The sequence below is a fragment of the Ornithodoros turicata genome, chromosome 2 (assembly GCF_037126465.1).
Source record: "Ornithodoros turicata isolate Travis chromosome 2, ASM3712646v1, whole genome shotgun sequence".
Classification (NCBI taxonomy): domain Eukaryota; kingdom Metazoa; phylum Arthropoda; class Arachnida; order Ixodida; family Argasidae; genus Ornithodoros; species Ornithodoros turicata.
In genome coordinates, this window is record NC_088202.1 from 44,804,202 (window position 1) to 44,823,710 (window position 19,509).

Below are 19,509 nucleotides of genomic sequence, written 5' to 3' on the forward strand. Positions count from 1 at the left end.
GGTACAATCACAATATAAACACCGCCGATATGCTTCACCCTCGCGTCACCCTCAGCGCTTTGCCTTCCTTTCTCTCTCTTTGTGGAAATAGATCATCTTACCGCTGGATTCCTTGCACTGTTGCTCTCGTGGGATGACTTAATTTATCGTCACGAGAAATGCGACAAATGCGATGCCGAGGACACAGAAGCGAAAATCCGCAGTGCGAAAAGAGGCCCCCAACCTCTGCATCGAATTGTTTGGAGTGCAGAATGTAAAGGGGACTGTCACGTGACTCTCACGCCTCATTCCCAAGCTGGTACACGTACCCCATCCTTGGCTTTGTGAAGGCGACATCTGAATGTAAAATCTATATTTTGCTCCTAGAATATCCGGTTAAGTGAAGCCCGAATACTGGTATGCTTAGTAAGCGAACGCACATGTACAGCTCGAAGCAGAGTTAGCTTGAACGCGTCCCCGACCTGCCGAGCGGGAAGAGAGCCACCCTAGCGGCGCTTACGAGAAATAAACGGAAAGCGTGTTTCGACTGTTCCAGTTGTGCCGCGGGGCTGTCCGCCTTGCCATAAGCTATTGGCTCGGCATCGCATTACCGTCAGCTGTTGTTATCATCGCGACGTTTGTTTGGTTAGGTGATTATGTAGAGGTGTATGCTGGCCGATATCGCAAAGATGCGATGCCGTTATCTCATTGATACACGCGAAGGTGGTCGCGTTCGCTGAGTGGGGAATATTCAGCATTGTGATAAAACAAATGGGGATGCACGGGCTCTATGGGAAATTTGTTGGATTCGCAATATAAATTAGGAAATAACTGAATTGACCTGTAATGATTACAATCAGTGCTAGTCAACTCGATCTGTCGGGCATCATCGAGATACCATATCAATGAGATAACGGCATCGTATCCTTGCTAACAACAGCTAATGGCTAACAACAGCTGATGGTAATGCAATGCCGAGTCAACAGCTCATGGCAAGACAGACACTCCCGCAGCACAAGTGGGACAGTCGAAACACTCTTTCCCTTCATTTCTTCTAACCGCCGCTATAGGGTGGCTCTCCTCCCGCTCTGCAGGTCGGAGGCGGGTTCAGGTTAACTGTACTTCGAGCTGTACATACATATATCGATGCCACTCTATCGTGTGTCTTTATCCATGGGCACCTGCTCTCGTTATTTGTAGCGCATACACGTAGCACTAAATAGCAACACACTTCCAAACTGAAGTGATTTCTTTCGCTACCGCACCATACTCTTCCTATGCGAAATCGAACAAGTTGTGTTCGATGAAAGGTTGAAATACGGCAGTCGTCCATAAAGCCAGACAGCAGCAGGAATCGAATCATGCACCTCTTTATTGCTAGTCAAGTGCGCTACTCACTACAATTTAACCCACTACAATCCAACATTTAAAGTTGGCGCGCTCCAAAGTCGCTTTAGTAGGCTCGCGCAAGAGCTCGTGGCGAATCACGGGCCGAGGTGATGCATTTCGCGTAAAGGGGATAACGACAAGTTGAAGATCGGCCTCCCGATTCTGTGTTACCGTCTTTAACCTTGCCCAAACCAAAGGAAATGTTACCGTCTTCGGTTGCTTATTACTCTTTAATTCTTGAATGTTCTCACCTTTATCCTGTTGCTGGCGTCCACGGAGTTTCATGATAATTATGATAGCAATGGCAATGACGACGAGTCCTCCCACGACTGCGATCAGAGCAGCTAACAAAGGGCTGAAGTTGAGCTGCCACAGGCCTTCTGCGAAACGACAAAATACGGAAACGACATGGTATTACCGAGTGGCGGTAACCGAATATTAACGACATATCTGGCTGCTCGCTATGTACAGTGCGGTTGCTCTCTGTATTGCGAGAGCCATGGGTGTACCGAGAGGGAGGCAGGGGGGGGGGGGGGGCGTGCCCCCTGCCCTTGGAGCGCCAAGGTCACTTGTGAAAATTGTACGCTCTTTAGTCATAGCTCGTCATGATTGTGCTCAGATGTATGATACTCTGAATCCCCGCACATTCTGCAGCGCCTGTCGCGGTGTGTGTAGGGGGCTTGCACACTTTGCCCCCTGGGAGCAGTTTGCATCCCCCCCCCTTTTCTGGAAAAAAATACCGGGAACGCCTGTGGAGCGAGCCGCATAGCTTTCACATTAGGAGGCCCCGCCGCACTCTAAAAGAAAAAGGCGTAGTTTTAGTCCATGTGGGGATTAAACGCGTTACCATCTAATCCCTTTAGGCACAAAATATGTGAGGCTGAATGTATGTCACACAGTGGTCACTGCATTTTATGCTCTGTGATCCTCACGGTCCCACGTAACGTACATATAATCTGTACAGGGTGTGTCACGTAAGGTGATAAAAGAAAATCGTACTAAACATATACTTGTCTGAACATTATCGGGTCAACACTTTTTATCTCGTGTGAGATTTTGCCATTAGATCTAAACACTTTTATCAAATTTTTTTGGCGATAAGTTGAACTTTACGAATTGACCTCCGAAATTTGCCAAGTCAACATCACGTTTTTTTGTTGTTTTTTTATAGGAACAGAAAGCGCACGCCGAATTTACCCCATTGCATTACAAAATACATTCCGCAATACTTTGGCAATAATAAAAGGAAACAGAGAGAGAGAGAAAGAAAACCGTCGTTTTGAGGCGCGCAAATTCTCGGCCGAGCTCAGTTCTTCGTCAAATTAATGCTAGATGCGGCGGAAGAAAAACAGCCACCCGCCCCTTCCTGTTTCCTTCTCGCTCTTATTTCAGACAACATGCTGCCGTTATTACCAGAAGGTTTTAAAAGGAAGAGTGAAAGGTCGGGTACGTGACCTCCTCGCGTCGCTTGTTTCGGCGATCTGCGTGGTGGGCAATAGACCTCTCCCTGTTTACAAACAAATTACGTCAGATGGTACAACAGCACTGCCAAGTTGGTAGACTGGAACTATTGCAGCAAAATATCAATGAGTTACGAGAAAGCTACGTTTAAGGTTTTTATGTAGTTCCCTACATACTATCAGATGTATGGCCTTGTTCTGCTCCGTTCCACCGGTAATCCTATCTTTTTGTTACCCCTTTCTAAAGATGGCTACCGGGCTCTTCGGCTCTCCCATCTTCAGGAGCCCCAAGGGCAGGAGTTTCTCTCTGAGTGCACATGGTATCTACACAAAGCAAGCGCGAACTAAGTCGTAATAACGAAGCACATTACGCACAGGATTACGAGAAGGCGACGCAACTCTTGCGATGGAGCCTTCTTTTCTTTCAGCGGTGGACTGGGAAAGCGAATGAAGACATCAAAGCGACTAAAAGAGCGTCCCTTTACCTTCGTGAGAGAGTACGACTTTCTGAGACGGCTGCGTTCTCCACCCGCGCTGTTTCGGTTTCGCTATGTCTATCAACGTCATGATTACGTCACTGTGACGTTTCTTCGGTAGAGGTCTATTTGCGCGTCTCGAAACAACGGTTTTCGCACTCCCCCCCTCCTCGGCTATTACCACTGTAGTAGTGAACATATTTTGCAATAAAATGGGGTAAATCCAGTGCGCCCTTTCTGTTTTTGTGAAAAAAAAAAAGAAAGAAAAAGTCAAGGTGGATTTGGCAAATTTCCGAGTTCAATTTGGAAAATTCAATTTCTAGCATGTTAAATTTGATAAAAGTGCCCTGAAGTAACGGCAAAATCTCCACCGAGATAAATAGTGTTGACGCCATAATGTTCAGACAAGTAGATTTTTAATACGATTTGTGTCACGTGTAGGTGAGACACCCTGTAGATACTTAAATGAAATACTTTACCCTGGATTAAACTGATATGCCAAGTTATAAAATGTTGGGTACAGCTTGTGAAGGAGGAACTGGTAACTATGCCTTAGTCTGTAGGCAGAAAACTGCGTAATTATATTACCTCGTTTCATCAAATTCTTACAGTGCGCATAATTATGTACAGACTGTTGCATTCAGGGGGCCACTTGCGAAGTTTACGGATTATTTGCAGTGATGGAAAGTAAATTTCGAGGCCCGGAGACTAAAAGTGGGGTAATTGCAGCCTACACAGTAAATTCTCAAATATACACTGCCATTTACACTGAAAAAGGTGTTTTTGAATTTACTGTGATAGGGAACTACAAGCTGCAATTACTCCCAAATTTACTCCTTTTCTTCTCAGAGTGCATCTATCATGATTATTTGGATGAAGGAGATCGCACCACTTTCCCATCCGTATTATCACGTGTCGCTAGTCCACGTTTTTTTAACCGCTGGAAAGAAAAGTCGGTGGAAGTACCGGGAAATTTACTTAAATGATTCACTCCATTTGTCCACGGGAGGCAAGCAGGACTAATGAATAAAGATTGAAGTCCGTCCGAAAGTTTTCCACCACTACTTGAACGCACCGAGCAGATATTCGAACGCGCGCTGAGTTCGGTAAATGGCCTTTTATGAAGGAAGAAATTTCCATTTATCTTAATTTCAAAGTACCTCGCCCTTTCTTGGTGATAAACGAATCTGCTGAAGGCGCTAACAACAGGCGGCGTGTAAAGATACTGGCGCGAAAGGGGGAAGTTAGGAAGTCCTCGGCTGTGTGGAAAGCTTATTGAAAGGACATTGCAAGGGGACCATTAAAACGCGATGTCAGCCTGAACCAGTTTTATGTCACCGTATTTTTTGAAAATCTCGGATAACAGTTTACTGCGTCGTCTGGTTGCAACGAGGAAAGGCACTGCTACCCGAGTCCAGGAAACACAAGGAAGAATACAAAACGTCGGTACGGTGCGCACTGAGAATACTGGCTCATTGCGCAGCGTTATTCCTGGAAAGTTTGGACCGCCGAACGTCAGTTTTCTCTCTCTCGTGTTTTAAACGGAAGTATTTCCATCCAGATATTACCCATTTAAATCTAGCACGAAAGCCTGGCACATCCTTGTCCATGGAGGAGTAAGAGGATTTCGATCCTTCCATCTTACGTGCTGACGACCTTGCAGCCCCAGCACTGTCCTAGCAGCGCAAGCAAAGTGGTAGGGTAAGGTGGGGCTAGATGAGACACGGGGCAAGATGCGATATTTTTTGCTCGACGCCGCCTGTCTCAGAGACGCGTTGCTCCATGCGCTTGAAACCTTACTCATAGGTGGCTCTGCATGTCCGCTTTATTGCGCATGAGAATTGTCCGGATTGGTGCTTGCGTTGAAGAGAAAAGAAATCTGTTGCTTCTGCCTGGAACGTAAAGATCCGCAAAAAGGCGCGATTTTCTGTTGTATTTTTTTCTTGTCAGCTGTGCAGCAGCGGGTCGCAGGTTTATTCTGTAAGTCGACATTCTATTTCTTTATTCATTCATCTAGATATGTACAAAATATGGACATTGTTGGTTATCCGGTGTGTAACTGAAAAATTAATGCATCCGATGATATGTACGGGGCAAGACGCGACAACTTAATGTGGTTTAAATGTAATGCAGTTTACATTTAATGTAATTTAGAAACTGACAAGTCAACTATTAGGTGGCTTTATGCTCGTTCCTCAGAGATTCCATTTATTTTGCATATTGCCTAGAATTTTCCAGGAAATTTTCCTGTGTCCTAGGATATTTCCAGCGAAGCTGAAGCGCACTCAAAAGCGAGCGACCTGCGACACATCAAAGTGGCGGTGCCTTGTTTGCAAAGGACCTTGGAGGGAAATAGCACCGGGTTCTGCGTGGTTTTATTGCACATCATGTAGGCTGTGGGATTACGGGGACTGTGCTTGAATTGCAAAAACTAATTTGTATAGTTCATTACCACGGCGTGTCTCATCTTGCCCCACGCGATGTCTCGTCCCCCGGCAAGAGGAGACAATCTGCATTTTTGAATTTCTTGTACCGTGTTTATTTTAGAACCGGCTATGTCCGTTCTGATTTACAGATCAGAAGCGCTAGACCGCTGAGAATGTGCCAACGGCAAGTTTTTTTTTTGAAAAAATATGAAAAATGAAAATTCCATATTCAATTGCAAATTTCTGTCTATCATATTGGCCCACCTTCTCCTATACATTGTCTAGAGACAGGTAATTCGGGTACATCTAGTCGCCAGAACAGAAAGTATCGTGCGACCATATCGTCTTGTCCACTTTGCTCCTCATCACCGACAAGGATGCCCCGGGTTGTCACATTTAACTCCAATGGTTACTTTACCTTTTCTCGTAAGGCTGACGGGCGCCGCTAATGTGTTCACGATGAGCACAGTGGGCGGCGAACGGCCTCGAGAGTTGACGGCATACACGGCAGCCACGAAGCTGGTTCCGGGTGGAAGACCGCGGGCTACGAAGCTGGGACTGCTCTCCACCGTCACGTTTCCCCTTAGCATTCGATGCATGGTGTCGTGAAGCTCCATGCGAAAACTTTGCGTGAGACCTCCGTCGTAACCCTCGGTACACACCAACGCAATGGAGTCTTCTGTCTGGTTACTCATACTGCAGTTCTGCACCGGGTCGGGAGGACCTACGATAACAAAGGCAAATAGGAGATATATTTGAGATATCAATTACGTCTCGTCTTCATAATGAATTCGTAACACGGTTCGTCGCACTTCTAGTGCGTTTGATGAAGGACAGCGGGAGTCCAGTACAAGCGCACCGTTGCTGAATGAACGGTTCATTGAGCAACGTTGGGCTTTCGGTGTCATAAAACAAACGCTATGTCTTATGGTTTTGTTCCCACACCACATGCAAAACGAGAATCCACAACGTATGTTTATCTCTTATCTATGCATTGAATGCATTAAAGATACATGCATATAGAATCAAACAGGTAAAAAAGGTAGAGTAGAGGAAGATGATGTAATAATAAATAATTCGAAGGACACTGTCCAGAAATTCCGCGCATGAACCATTCCTTTTGCGACTCTTGGCTTGTTAGCGCTCTTCGATAGTTTTTTAGGGACAACAACAGTGCAGGTTCATCCATCCGTAGCTTTAAAGGACCACGTGACCAAAAAATCACCGCCAGCGGGGCCCCAGCTTCACTTGTCAGAACTGTATCAGCCATGTGCGTATACAAGGAGGGGGGTGCACTGGGGGCCTGAACCCCTCCGAGACATATCGGCACGCCCCCCCCCCCCTTTCGCGGCGGCACATTTTCCCGGCAGAACTGCGCGCTCCTTTTCGCGCAAAGGCGCGAATATGGCGCAACGGCTATGACGGCTATATTGCTCTCAATCGCCCAAGGGTTGCGTTCGTTTATTAGACTCGAGCAAGTCGAGAGTCGAGAGAGTAGACTCCTGGCGGCCAAAAATGCCGCTGCGTGACTTTCGTGACGTCATCCCCGTGGCAGTGGCTCCCGTTCTAAAATTCGAGCACTCAACTCTAGAGGTGTTCGAGAGTCGACTCGCAGCGGCTCTCCGATCTGGATGCGGGTCGCTGGAGTCGATGACGTACGATGACTCTCATACATCACGACTTCGACTCGCGGGTCGCGCGATAAGGAACGAAGACTCAGACGCTGCGAAGGAGAATCACGATCGCTTGCTCTCAGCGCGCGTCAACCTGACCCAAATCGCCTCAGCGATTCTCCGGGTCCTGCTCCAAGAAGCCTCCCTGCCAGCACTTCCAAAAGGCAATTCTGTCACAAACCTCGAACTGCTTCCTTCGAACTCCACTCGGGCAGCCCCCGCTGGCTTTAGAGGAGTAAGCGTAGAGCCTCGTGTGAAATGAAAATGCCGCAGACCGCCATGTTACATATTCACCACCACGCAGTCCTTTTCTTTTTGTTAAGTGGGGCTTCCCCTGAGAAGCCTCCTTGGATCCGCCCCCTGGTAGCAGCCGGTGGCGATCCCGTCCGGAGGAAACAGAGAAGTTGTACCACCAAAATATGGGAACTTAATGATGTGTCTGATGTGTAAAAGGAATCATTTCAACACTGACCAACATCTCAGCTCTCTCCCTCTCTCTTTTCTCGATTACCATGAGCATCATCGGCCGCGCGCCTCGTCTTCGGCTGGGCATACCCCACCTATTTTGTTCATTGGTGTCGCATAAAAACGCACACACAAGCCCTTCCTAAGAAACAAATCCACCAAAATGATGCAAACACCGTCACACCGTAAACTGTCGCCGCACTAAACTAGGAAAGAAAAACGCCAGTTTATATTGAATCAAGCGAGCGTGCGCTACGCCTCATTTCCGATTTCTTACGGAGGACCAATCGCGTCTTTGTCTTAGAGGAAGATTCACTGCAGTTGGCCTGCTTATATTCGCGGCGCATCTACATAGATGCGCGCGTCACTTTCAGGGAAAAATAAGGACGGAAACCGTAAGGCCACGTGAAAAAAAGATGAGGCAGAAGGATGACAAATGACGCGTGGAAGAACGTGCACAAGACGAATTTACGGACGGGAAAAACGACGCATGAGGGAGGGGAGGACTCGGTTTTCTCGTGCGTGGATATACGGTGAATCTAGTTATTTTCGAAAATATGGAAGACGGATGGCTGGAGTATAAAATGAGACTCTGTCGACTGCACGCTTTCGTTTTGTTGTCTGAGCGATTCGAAAAAAGAAAACGCACTCACTCCTTAGAAACAAGAAGAAATGTCGAAAGAGAGGTTGAAGCGAGAGGCATTGCTGGATAAAAAAGGATGCTGATTGCATTGATTATCCCGTTTAACTTCACCTGTTTGATGTCGGCTCAAAGCGGGCCTAAGAGAGAGGCATGGCGGGATAAAAACGGATGTTGATTGCATTGATTGTCCCGCTTAACCTCGTCTGTTTGATGTCGGCTCAAAGCGAGCCTATGTGGATGAAGTTGGTTGGCGGATGTTGTGAAACGCAGAAGTATATGGCTGCGAATCATGCGTCGGGCATATCGTCCATCCGTTAAAGGGGGACTTTGGAACCAAATGGATTTCACGCTTGCGGTATTCCCACAATCATTTACACGAACTGAACACAGTTTTGGAATATCTCACTTGAAAACGAAGGTGGAATCACAAAAACGATTTTCGAAATTTGAAAAAAAAAAAAAAAAATCTGGCTGCCACCGAACGTCGATGGAAGTACTTCTTCCTTTCTCTGCTCGGCCAACGTCACCGTGCATTAGCCGTACCATTCCTGCGCTGTTTCCTGTCCCTCAGGGAAGCACATGACCTTTTTTTTTCATCTGTGTCTGAGTGATCTGATACCCAATCTTTGTCTCTTGTTTTGCTATAGGAATGTAACGCAGCGGCTACGACCGACGTGGTATACTACTTGTCCGCTCCATGCATGGTGACGTAACGCGTTGGCCTTCGGAAAGGAAAGGTTTTGAGACTCCTCTCCACATTCGTGTTTCGGTTTGATTGCTCGCTTATTTGAGGCATAATTCGTCAGACGAGAAGGAAACAAAGTTGATGGTAGACATACTGTGGATGTTATGCACCGAGTACGATGTGCAGCAATTTTTTCACCGATCGTTTCGAAGTATCCCTTTAAGGGGGCGCTACACGCTACAGCTTCTATGGAAGCGCCGCGTGGGACTGTTCAGTTTGCGTGAAACATGCCTCGGCTTGTAGAAGTCAGTGATTTTTAATGAGGATATGTTCATGGGCCTTTTAAAAAAACGTACCTACAGTGCTCAGAAGATGACAAGAACATGTCGATGAACATCGATGATATTTCGTGCTTAGTTCACTGTTGTGATCGCTCACAAAATAACGAGAATTCGAATCTCATTAAGAGGGGGGGGGGGCAGAAAGGTATATGCGAAATCGCTACATAAAAAAAAAAAAACATTTCGTCCAGGCAGCTGTGTCATCTGCCTGGTGCACGGCTTTTTGTCACCTATGGTTAGCCGGCAATATTACGAGTATAATACATCGCTAAAGTTTCGGATTCAAGCTAGGTACATAACGTATAATAGGCTCGTAACAGAATCCCCCTGTCGGGAGGGATGATGGAGGGTGGAGGGTCAATTGTCCGGGAGCAGCACACAAAAAGCGTTATACTATGAACGCCTACTGTCGCTTATTACGCGATTTCTCTGCAGGTTTATCCGATGAATGTCCCTTTGCGAACACAAATGGCTGACGGTAATATGTTAATATGAAGCGATAACAATAACTATGCGCTGGTCATATAATCGGTGCAACGTAAAATTAAAATTAAGCATGAAATGACATAATTTGTGACCGGCACAGTGACAGCAGGTAACTAACACAGTGACTTGCGCCTGTTTCGTTGCTGTATAAATGTGCGTATATATACTATCGTATATGGATAAATATACATATATACACTATCGTATATATACGTATAGATCAATGGGTAAGTGACACAGAGGTGGAAAATTACATATTATTCCCCTTGCTTCGAGACAACCTGAACATCCTTCTTCTATAATCACCTTTTTTATCCGAAAAATAAAAGGGGGGGGGGGGCTTTTTCCGAAACGTCGATCCTCTCCACTTCTGTAATTCAGCTTTAATTCAAAGAACTCATCATTATCTTTTTTACTTATTTAATAAACTACTACTGTTTTAGTCCATTTCATGTAACTTCCATCTCTGAATCACTTTTTCATTAGTCTCTATCGATTCGCAGACATCAGACACTCCCTGGTAGGGAGTAGATTTACATGCAGGACGGGCCAGTTTTGTGTGGCTACCCGCTGCATATGGAGCAGGGCAAGGCAGCGGATAATTTCGACCACCTGGGATTCTTTAACGAAGATGATGCATTTTTGAGTCTTACTTTCCATTTGCTATATGTGCATGTGTGACGGAGGAACACAGAACAGCTACGTCATATATGTGTTGAGGACGTAGTAAATAATTCGCTCTGGGTAGACAAAGGGTGGACAAAGACGAAGACAAACGTCAAGAGTTTCTGGAGGTCGTCCAACTGCGGCTCCAGAATCAATTGGCCGTGTCACAGCGATGTAGTAGCTATAGCAGAGAAAAGGACCCAAGTGGGTCACGAAAGTTCACGGCAAACGAAGGCAGAACTGGCTCTCTTGTGTCGTTTTTCGTAGGTTGATAATAAAGAGTTTTGTGAGTTTTGAGTACATCGTACGCTATCCTCTTTGCGTACGTATAAGGGATAGCGTTGGTGGTCCTCGATCCGCACGAGCAAAACATAAAGAGAGCTTCGCGCAGTGCGCAGAACCACTACGCTATCCCGTAGGTAATATGCAAAGGCGATAGCGTACGACGTACTAAAACTCACTAATGATGTGCGCGGGAGATTGCCTTCCAGGAATGCCGTATCTCCTATAGTGGTCCTACGTCCGACGGTGCTGTAGCCACGTGATATAGTTGTTGCATAATGGAATAATAACTCATTAAGGAGACGCACGCATGGTGAGGTAATGCGTGAAGATGCTTGAAGTTGTATTTTCAAGCAAGAGGGCTAAAGCGCGAGCGAGATTGGTACATGGCAAAGGCGGGTAACGGGACACTGGCAGGGAAGAAAAACACAAACGGAGACGCGTCATGTCTGTTCTTTTCCCTCCCTCCCTCGAGTTTGAAACATTTTCCCATAATTTAGGAGCGTGCCTTCAACTCCCTTGAGCAGATGCACAGCGTGCCATTTTTTTTCCCGTTTGATACCCAAGAGCGATATTGGAAACTGTAATAGCAGGAGTGCAGCACTGCAGAACCCGAGACGTCAGTGTCACATGAGCACGTCTTGGACAATGGATAAATCTGATAATTTTTAGTAATTCACGATGATGATAACTTGTTGAATACAACTTAGGCAACTGGACTTCAGCCTCTAGTCGAATCGCATCTAAGGTACTGTATAAAGTCTTGGGGAAACACATTTCCCAGCTACCTTGAGGGTTTGTTCACGTTACAGAAAAAAATACAAAGATTGATAACCCACACTCTGCATTCTTCGTCCGATTTATTTACCAAGCTCAACATATTACCCTTTCAGGTGGCGTACCTTCCCCCCATTTTTTTCCATTTGTTCTATTAAATATATCCCCCCTTTCCTGATTTGGTACGCGTGGTATCTTAGGCTAAAGTGCGTAGTGTAAGCGATAATAATAAACGTATTCATACTTCAGACTTTAGATCGTGTCGCCCGAACAAAAGTTTTTTTTAAATTAATTCAGTGTTAGCGCCGCGAAGCAACTGTGGCTATGAGCTGCGTACAGGCGTGAACAGAAGAAAAGGGGACAGCAGGAAGGAGTGGAGTGGGGGTTAGTATGCGTCCTGGGCCGCCATTCGGCAGGAAAGTCTGCCAGAAGACCCGGGAAACCTCAGACAGCACAGCCGGGGCGAGGATTTGAACCCGCACCACCTCCCAGTCTCGGCGTGGAAAGTGATCATGCTAACCACTATGCCACGGGAGCTAGGCACAACACAGGTGTTGATAACCTTGTATTTTTTTAGTTTTCGACCAAAGGGCGTCTATGAGGGTCGTCTACTGCAATGCTATGGCCTCAAACTCTGGAATGTGCTTCCTCTATCTCTGGCAGTTTTGCACCAGTATACGGAGATACGCTATGAGGACATTAAATAAATAACGATAACATATTTTGCTTTTTATTGCTTGATTAATAATGCCTTGTCGCCACATTGCTTGAAACAGTATGTGTATTTAGGAATACACTCGTTGAAAAAAAAAATATTGAGGGTGCGGCTTAAGTGCCTCTCCTAGTACCATGCTACTGACCCCAGCCCCGCACGTTATACTTGTCCTTGGTCTTGAAATAGAGTAAAAGTAAATTGAAACTGAAACACGCCCATCAAGCAGCATAACATTCTCAAAGCTCAAGTACATAAGGGTGGTTGGCGGCCATCTTGTCAGTGCCGTGCTAGCTTCCGCAGAGATGCGCATGAGGAATGCGGCATTACTTTACCCCCCCTCCCCCCTATGCACTCGCACTTTCAGTACCTAGTACTGCTTGGGACATGTAACAAATTCTGTCACAACGAAGAAAAAACCTCGAGGCTGGGAGCGAGACAAGAAGTGTTTTCGTAGTGGATCTATGCCACCAATCAAGCATGCATCTTAAATATTATTTCACATTTTAGTTCGTGATAATCACAACAACGAAGCAGCTGTCCATTGGTCATGATATCATCTCAGGTGAAGAGCGAAGTCAGTATAGCCCCCGTCTTATTTTATGTGCGCCGCTTTTCAGCGCTGCTTGTGTGAGGCAGGGCTTTGGGAGCGGCGAGAGAAAGGCCATCACTCAGGGCAGCGACGGCCGGCAATGTGCGCATCGATCATGCCCGCACTGTCCGTCAGGTCCCAGCTCACATCACTCGTTCCTCTTCCAACTCTGAATACGTTGCCGCACTATATGACGATGAAAAATAGCTGGTCCGGGTGGGAAAACGATACCCGGTTCTTTGTCATATCAAACTTGACATGTGTTCGTGTAACAAAGGAAATGTTGGAACATTATGTCAAGTGACTGTTCCGAGGCTGGAGCAGACAAACAGATGAACGCAACATACGCCTCAAGGGTGACTAAGAACATGAAACGTTGAAATATGGCAGTGGTCCAAAAAGCCAGACAGACGCGAGAATCGAAGGACGCACATAGTGACTGCTGGTCAAGTGCGCTAACTACTACGCTACGCTGACACGGCTTGCCGACGACTTGGCAAGGGGCCTCATTCAGCGAACGGGGCACACACTAACTGTTTTCACATTCTCTCTTTCCAATGCTTTCCACGGTATATCTAAACTGGTAGCGGAAATACCAAATCAGACCCATCAGCAAGGCTACCATCATGAGGCGCGAGCGATTCTGGGTATTGGTAGTAGAAGTACGATCATAATGTGTGTACAATAGGTTATTCATGATTTGAATGTAGAAAAAAATAAGTACGATCATTGTGTGTGTACAATAGGTTATTCATGATTTGAATGTAGAAAAAAGCTTTGTGTTGCCCCACTCGTGCACATATACGAAATCATCTACCACCCGATTACATTTCCGTATCCTGCTCCTTTACGCATGTGTCACAGTGGGCGTGTTTATCCGTGCATCTCTGTATCCGGGCCGTGTGTCCGTGTATTGTAATTCGGAGTTCGTACACTTGTCGGTTAAACAGGAAGCGACGTTCACATCTCGGAGCTGTAGACCAAGATTAACACGTACGAACAGATGGATACAATGCATCCCCTGTTGCTGGCCTCGCGAAAAAAAAAAAAAAAATCATGGGACGAGCGGCTATGACAGCGTGACTGTTAGCAGGAATCAGTTGTGCACCAACGATGTCATGTTTTGTTGCAATGGACCTATAATGGCCACTCACTGAATAAATGCAAACGTCTAATCACTACGCGTACGTATAGCTCTAGGTGAGAAATGGACCTTAAGTGAACCATCCTAATTTCTGTGTGGTCATCACGATGCCCTTCTGTTTGGAGTTGTTAAAATCTGTGATAACTGTATGTATTTCGAATTGATACGTTTCATTAAACCTGATATGATTTATTTTTCTGTGTTCTCGTCTGGTATTGTTGCCTGGGTGAGGAAAAGGGAATACAACGCAAACGAAGTGCGCGAACGTAAACGTGCCATGGCTAATTATGCAGTACTTATTCATACTGCTGACGTCACCTCTGACGTCATTTATTTACAATCGTAGTAGTCAGCGCAACGGATGGATGGCGCTGACCTATATCATGGCGTCATTCTGAAGACACGGGCCTATGGGAGTCGCGCTACTTGTTTAGATATACCTTGTGTTTTCTCATTCACACGTGCGCACATAAACACTGGACCAGGTAACGGCACCTGGCGAATACGATGGTAAGTAACTGCACTGAGGCTGGCGCAAACAAACAGATGAACATAACATACGCCTCAAGGGTGGCTAAGAATATGAAAGATTGAAATGCAGTCGTCGAAGTGTGTACTGTGATGTAGTTTAGCTGATTCACCTCGAAAGAACTGATGTTCTGAGGCTGGAACAACATAGAAGGGACAAATACATACAAGTTCATCATCGTTGATTCACCTTGTTCACCAAGGACTGAATGTTGATTCAGCCTATGCAATCCTACCTGCTTTCTTGTGTCTGCCTGCCTTGTGTAACGTCTATGTGTGCCGTCAAAGGCGCGATGGATCACGATAACAAGCAGAAATATAGCAGGAATAATTGTTCGAAATCATTTCACATGTAACGCTTTCGGCCATTTTGAAGAGATGCGCAACATATTCATTCCCGCATGTTCTGCGTCTAGAACTGACATGTTCTCTTTGTAGCGATGCCATTTGTCTAAATGTTCATAGGAAATCTACGCCGACGCCGGGAAATCATCGATGCTGTTAACCCTGATTCCTACCGACCTCAGTGATGACAAAATCAATAGTAGCAGTCACGAAGTAAACCAATTCCCCTCACATCGCAATAACTGCGTAAATGAATCATGGGACGCCTAACCTAACCTGACCTGACGCTGAAGAGTACATGGAACCGCGCATTACGTATTAGAATTTCTTTTCTAGACAAAGGAACAGAGGACGGCACTTTTGACTCTCGCTAACTCATGCTCAGTCGTCTCCCGCTCAGCTCCACACTTGGTCACCCATACTCACTCACTCGTCGTCTGCGTTCTCCGTTTGCGCACCAATGTTCGCTCACCTCCCATTCAGCTCTCCGTTTGCTCATTCATGCCTAGTCACACCCTGCTCAGCTTTCCGTTTCGTCGCTCATGCTCAGCTCATTCGACATATTGAGCATACTGAGCATGAGTAAGCATACTCATGAATGAGCTGTGCCTGTAAGCAGTTGGAACATATTCGTCGAGAATGTCAGCTCCTCCGTACACAAGCTGTAGGCGCCTTGGCCCGGGGCTCCCCTTTGCTTACGGTCTTAAGCTGCCATTGTAGCTGTTCAAGATGTCAAGAAGGACTTGACTGGTATGATGGTGAGGACGATAGCATGGAGAGGGATTCACTTACTGGTCCTTACCCAGCTGATCTGCACAGCGGCCACAATATTCTGCAGTCTTTCGTTATCCACTCAACCCAGCTCTACGTTTGCTCACTCGCCTCCCACACTGCTCTCCGTTTCTCACTCATGCTCACTCGCTCCCTACTAAGCTCAGTACACTCTCAGAACAAAAAAGAAAAAAAAAAAAAACGGATAGTAAGCGTCAAAAAACGATCAAATTCTTGACCTTTATTCTATGCGTCATAGGCTTCCACTTAGTGCTTTGACGGATAGTAAAGGTCAAGAATTTGATCGTTTTTTGACGGCTATTTTAGAAGTAAGCCATTGACTTGTATTTTATGCGTAGAATCTTTATGCTTATATTTCCCCTTATTACGGCTATATACCACTAGTTATACCGGATAGTATACGTCAACACAGAACGCTGTATAGGCGTAACAGACCACTTTGTCGCTGCGAGGTAAACGACTTTGTACCAGCGTAATCATCTGAACAAATTCCATGCAAGAAACTGCGAGAATTGAAAGGAACGTACAAAAAGCGACACTCGAGCTGCTTCTCAATGTACATGTATGTATGTATGTACAATGTTCATGTATGCTCAATGTTCACGTATGCAACATTGCTTTAGCAATGTACTGTACAGTACATTGCTGAAGAAACATACATTGCACAATGTACATGCTCTTCAGGAGCAGGATCTAAGGTAGCTGAGGTACATGCGAGGTATTGAGCAGTATAGCATGGCTACGAGGAGTGTCTCCTGTTCCTGGGGATGCATTTGCTTCAACACATCATGCTGAGCTATAATCTCCAATAATAATTTGAACTGCAATTACAAAGAAAGATTTTGAAACTTAATCACTAACACAGACGCTTCAGCGGCGGGAAACACATATCGAAAAAGAAAAAAAAATGAACGAAAAAGGTAAGAGTCACCTGTACCAAAATGATCTGCCTATAGATAACCATACACAAAGGTACCCGCCCGGTGAACAATGGGCGTACGCATATGAATTTGCAGCGTGGAGATAGCCGAGACAATCACAACTCTGGCCGACGTGCTTGCTGGGCGACGGCGTGCTTGGCTGACTAAATCGTGCGAAGTTGCCTCGTTCCATGGCCGTTTCTTCCCGCCATGCGTTTCACATGAAATAAGTCGGTAAAATTTAGTTCACTCAAGACATCGAGCCCAAAACGTGGCGACTTGCATTGGTGTTGGACAATGCATGATTGAGGCCATGAGACGCCAAACGCCAAGAGAATGTCGGTTATCCCAGCAAACGCTTGCCAGTTTGCACACGACACCACATACGTGCACGCGCTCTCAGACAGCAGGGCCCGTATAACATATGAAGAACAATATGCGCCAATATAGCCGTAAAGGACTGATATTGCAACGCAAAGCCTGAGTTTATCCGTCAAAGCGAAATCTTATGCGTCAGAATATAAGAGCAAATCGTCTTCCCCGTGCCATTTACGCATAAAACTCCGACCTTTACGGTTACAGCGGACACGTTGACGGGTACCATGTATAAAACACAGCTTGACAGATACGGCGTCAGCCGTTTTGTCGAAACTTAGGCTTAGTAAGGATAAAATACGATGTAAGCGTAAACTTATCCGTTTCGTTTCTGAGAGTGTACTGTTGCCTGCGTCCCCACGTCCCCCAAGGTTTTCTGCAGATGCTTTCAGACAGATATCGGCACAGTTCCTCAGCACGTCAGCACGGTATGCACGAACCCTTCATATTCCCCTCCGAGCATCCTGCTGCTTCCTCTCGGGTTTGTATACAAGGCCCTCACGTATGAAGCCGTTAGCTGCCGCTGCCGTTGCCGTTTTTGTCCACAGAAGTCTCGGTTAAACAATTCTTAGACGAAGCGTGTCATAGTTTCACAGTGTCTTTCACGGTGTCAGACGTCTTATGTTCCTCTGCATATTTCTGCCAGAATTTTTTTCGAGAACGACATTTCGCTGATTCGCAGGAGAACATTAGATACGCTCATAGAAACAGAGTAGCTTAGAATCGAAAGGACAGTTACAGCACACGAGAATATTTATGCCTGACAAACGGAAGGAGCGTAATTCCGTTTTGGGATAATTACTTGGCGGCAGCCATAAATGTTGGTCGAATGAAAACACCCAGAAATGCGTTTTATGGTGGTATAAATCACTTTGTACGTTACCTTCTGTGCGCAAACAACTCGGAAATACTTTCAACTATATCCGGTTTCCTTCCAAAGGGCCGCAGACGCGAGTGACGGTGGCAGCTATTTAGCCTTTAAAATAATGGTCCTGAACGCTCGGCTGCCTTTGGTGACTGTCTTTCATAATTTATGACCGTTTTCTACACTCTTATTGAATCAAGCGCGTGAAACAAAGAATAACGATGTGCTCTTTCAGACGAACACCTCAGGGGAAGAATTCTTCTTTTTTTTTGTCGCGGACGTCGCGTGCTTGTAGTGCGGACTCTTTCTTGTTTTTAAAAGGACTAAAAGTACTATGCTCAAAAAGCGAAAGATCCATCCATTTTCATTGTAATTCCGGGTGTCCAGGTAAATTAGAAGTCATGGCGACACGAAATAGACAGAAGCGCCGCCTATACTTTGTTTTTGGACTCATTCAATCTGAGCTTGAGACTTTGCTTTCCTGATTTTTTTTTGCGTTTTGTTTTTATTCCTACTCCTTCTTCGTACGTGGACTTCTTCCTGCAGTACCGCGTGGCAGCAGAGGATGTAAAGCAGTTGCGCAGAAATACAATTCTGGTAGTGTGTCACAACAGAGGTAACAAATTTATTTCTTGGAGAAAATGTTGTATTTAGCGTCGTATTGCCTAATTGAGGAGTGCAAAGCGCCTGCAAGAAACTACCATATATTCGAGTATAGGCGTTACAATGTGAGATAACGTCAACGAAACGAGTGCGAAAAAAGAAACTGTGACGGGCCGAATATACGTGTAATATTTGATGAAACCACAACTCTGGTAATGTCACTCACGATTTCGACCAACTACAGTAACATACTTTTTCTTCACATTAAGTTCCGTAAGTGCCACATATTCTTTCAACACGTAAAGGTGTCATACGGGTTTGTCTTTCTCCCGTTTCTTTCTGGTTTGCTAGTTCCATCCCCTCAAATAAAGACAATATGAATTGCTTTCGAAATTTACAAGTTTCATAACAATCGAACACATGGAAAGGCTGTCATCTTTTCAGTTTTAACACCATTAAGATCTTTATCGAGGCTGCCCAAATTACAGGGACGATCTCGTATAGCCGGGGCGATTCCAAAACTTAGCCAAAACTATCTTCACGAGTACTGCATATACAACCGTCAAGCGCGCGTAATATATTTTTGGTCGGAGGTGTAATGCGACCGCGCGCGCGGATGGTGGGCGACTATTTGTGATAGTGGCTGGGGTTGTCCTGTGATTTTTAACTTGTCTCTGATAATTAACATAGTTGTTCTTAACCAGCATGTGGGCCACTTCTTAGAATACACGTTTGCGCCTGAGAACTGAAAGAAAATGTACGAGAGTTGCCGCAGTCCCCAGTCACTTCTGAAAATCGTCTGCTCAAGCCGGTGCACTAGCGCGCGCAAAAGCAGACGATTTCTGTATCCTATCACGGATTTTCCCGCGGGGCTACGTAGCCTTT

General features: G+C 45.7%; 1 protein-coding gene across 1 annotated transcript in view; it reads right to left on the reverse strand.

Annotated features, from left to right (window-relative positions):
* The window catches only part of LOC135385347 (hemicentin-2-like), a 527,311-nt gene that overhangs the window by 15,158 nt on the left and 492,644 nt on the right, over positions 1-19,509 (reverse strand). Inside the window, exons 8-9 of the mRNA XM_064614626.1 lie at positions 6,149-6,454; positions 1,620-1,748 (exon numbers count right to left, since the gene is read on the reverse strand). Of these exons, the coding sequence (XP_064470696.1) occupies positions 1,620-1,748; positions 6,149-6,454 (435 nt within the window). The remainder of the gene's footprint in view (positions 1-1,619; positions 1,749-6,148; positions 6,455-19,509) is intronic.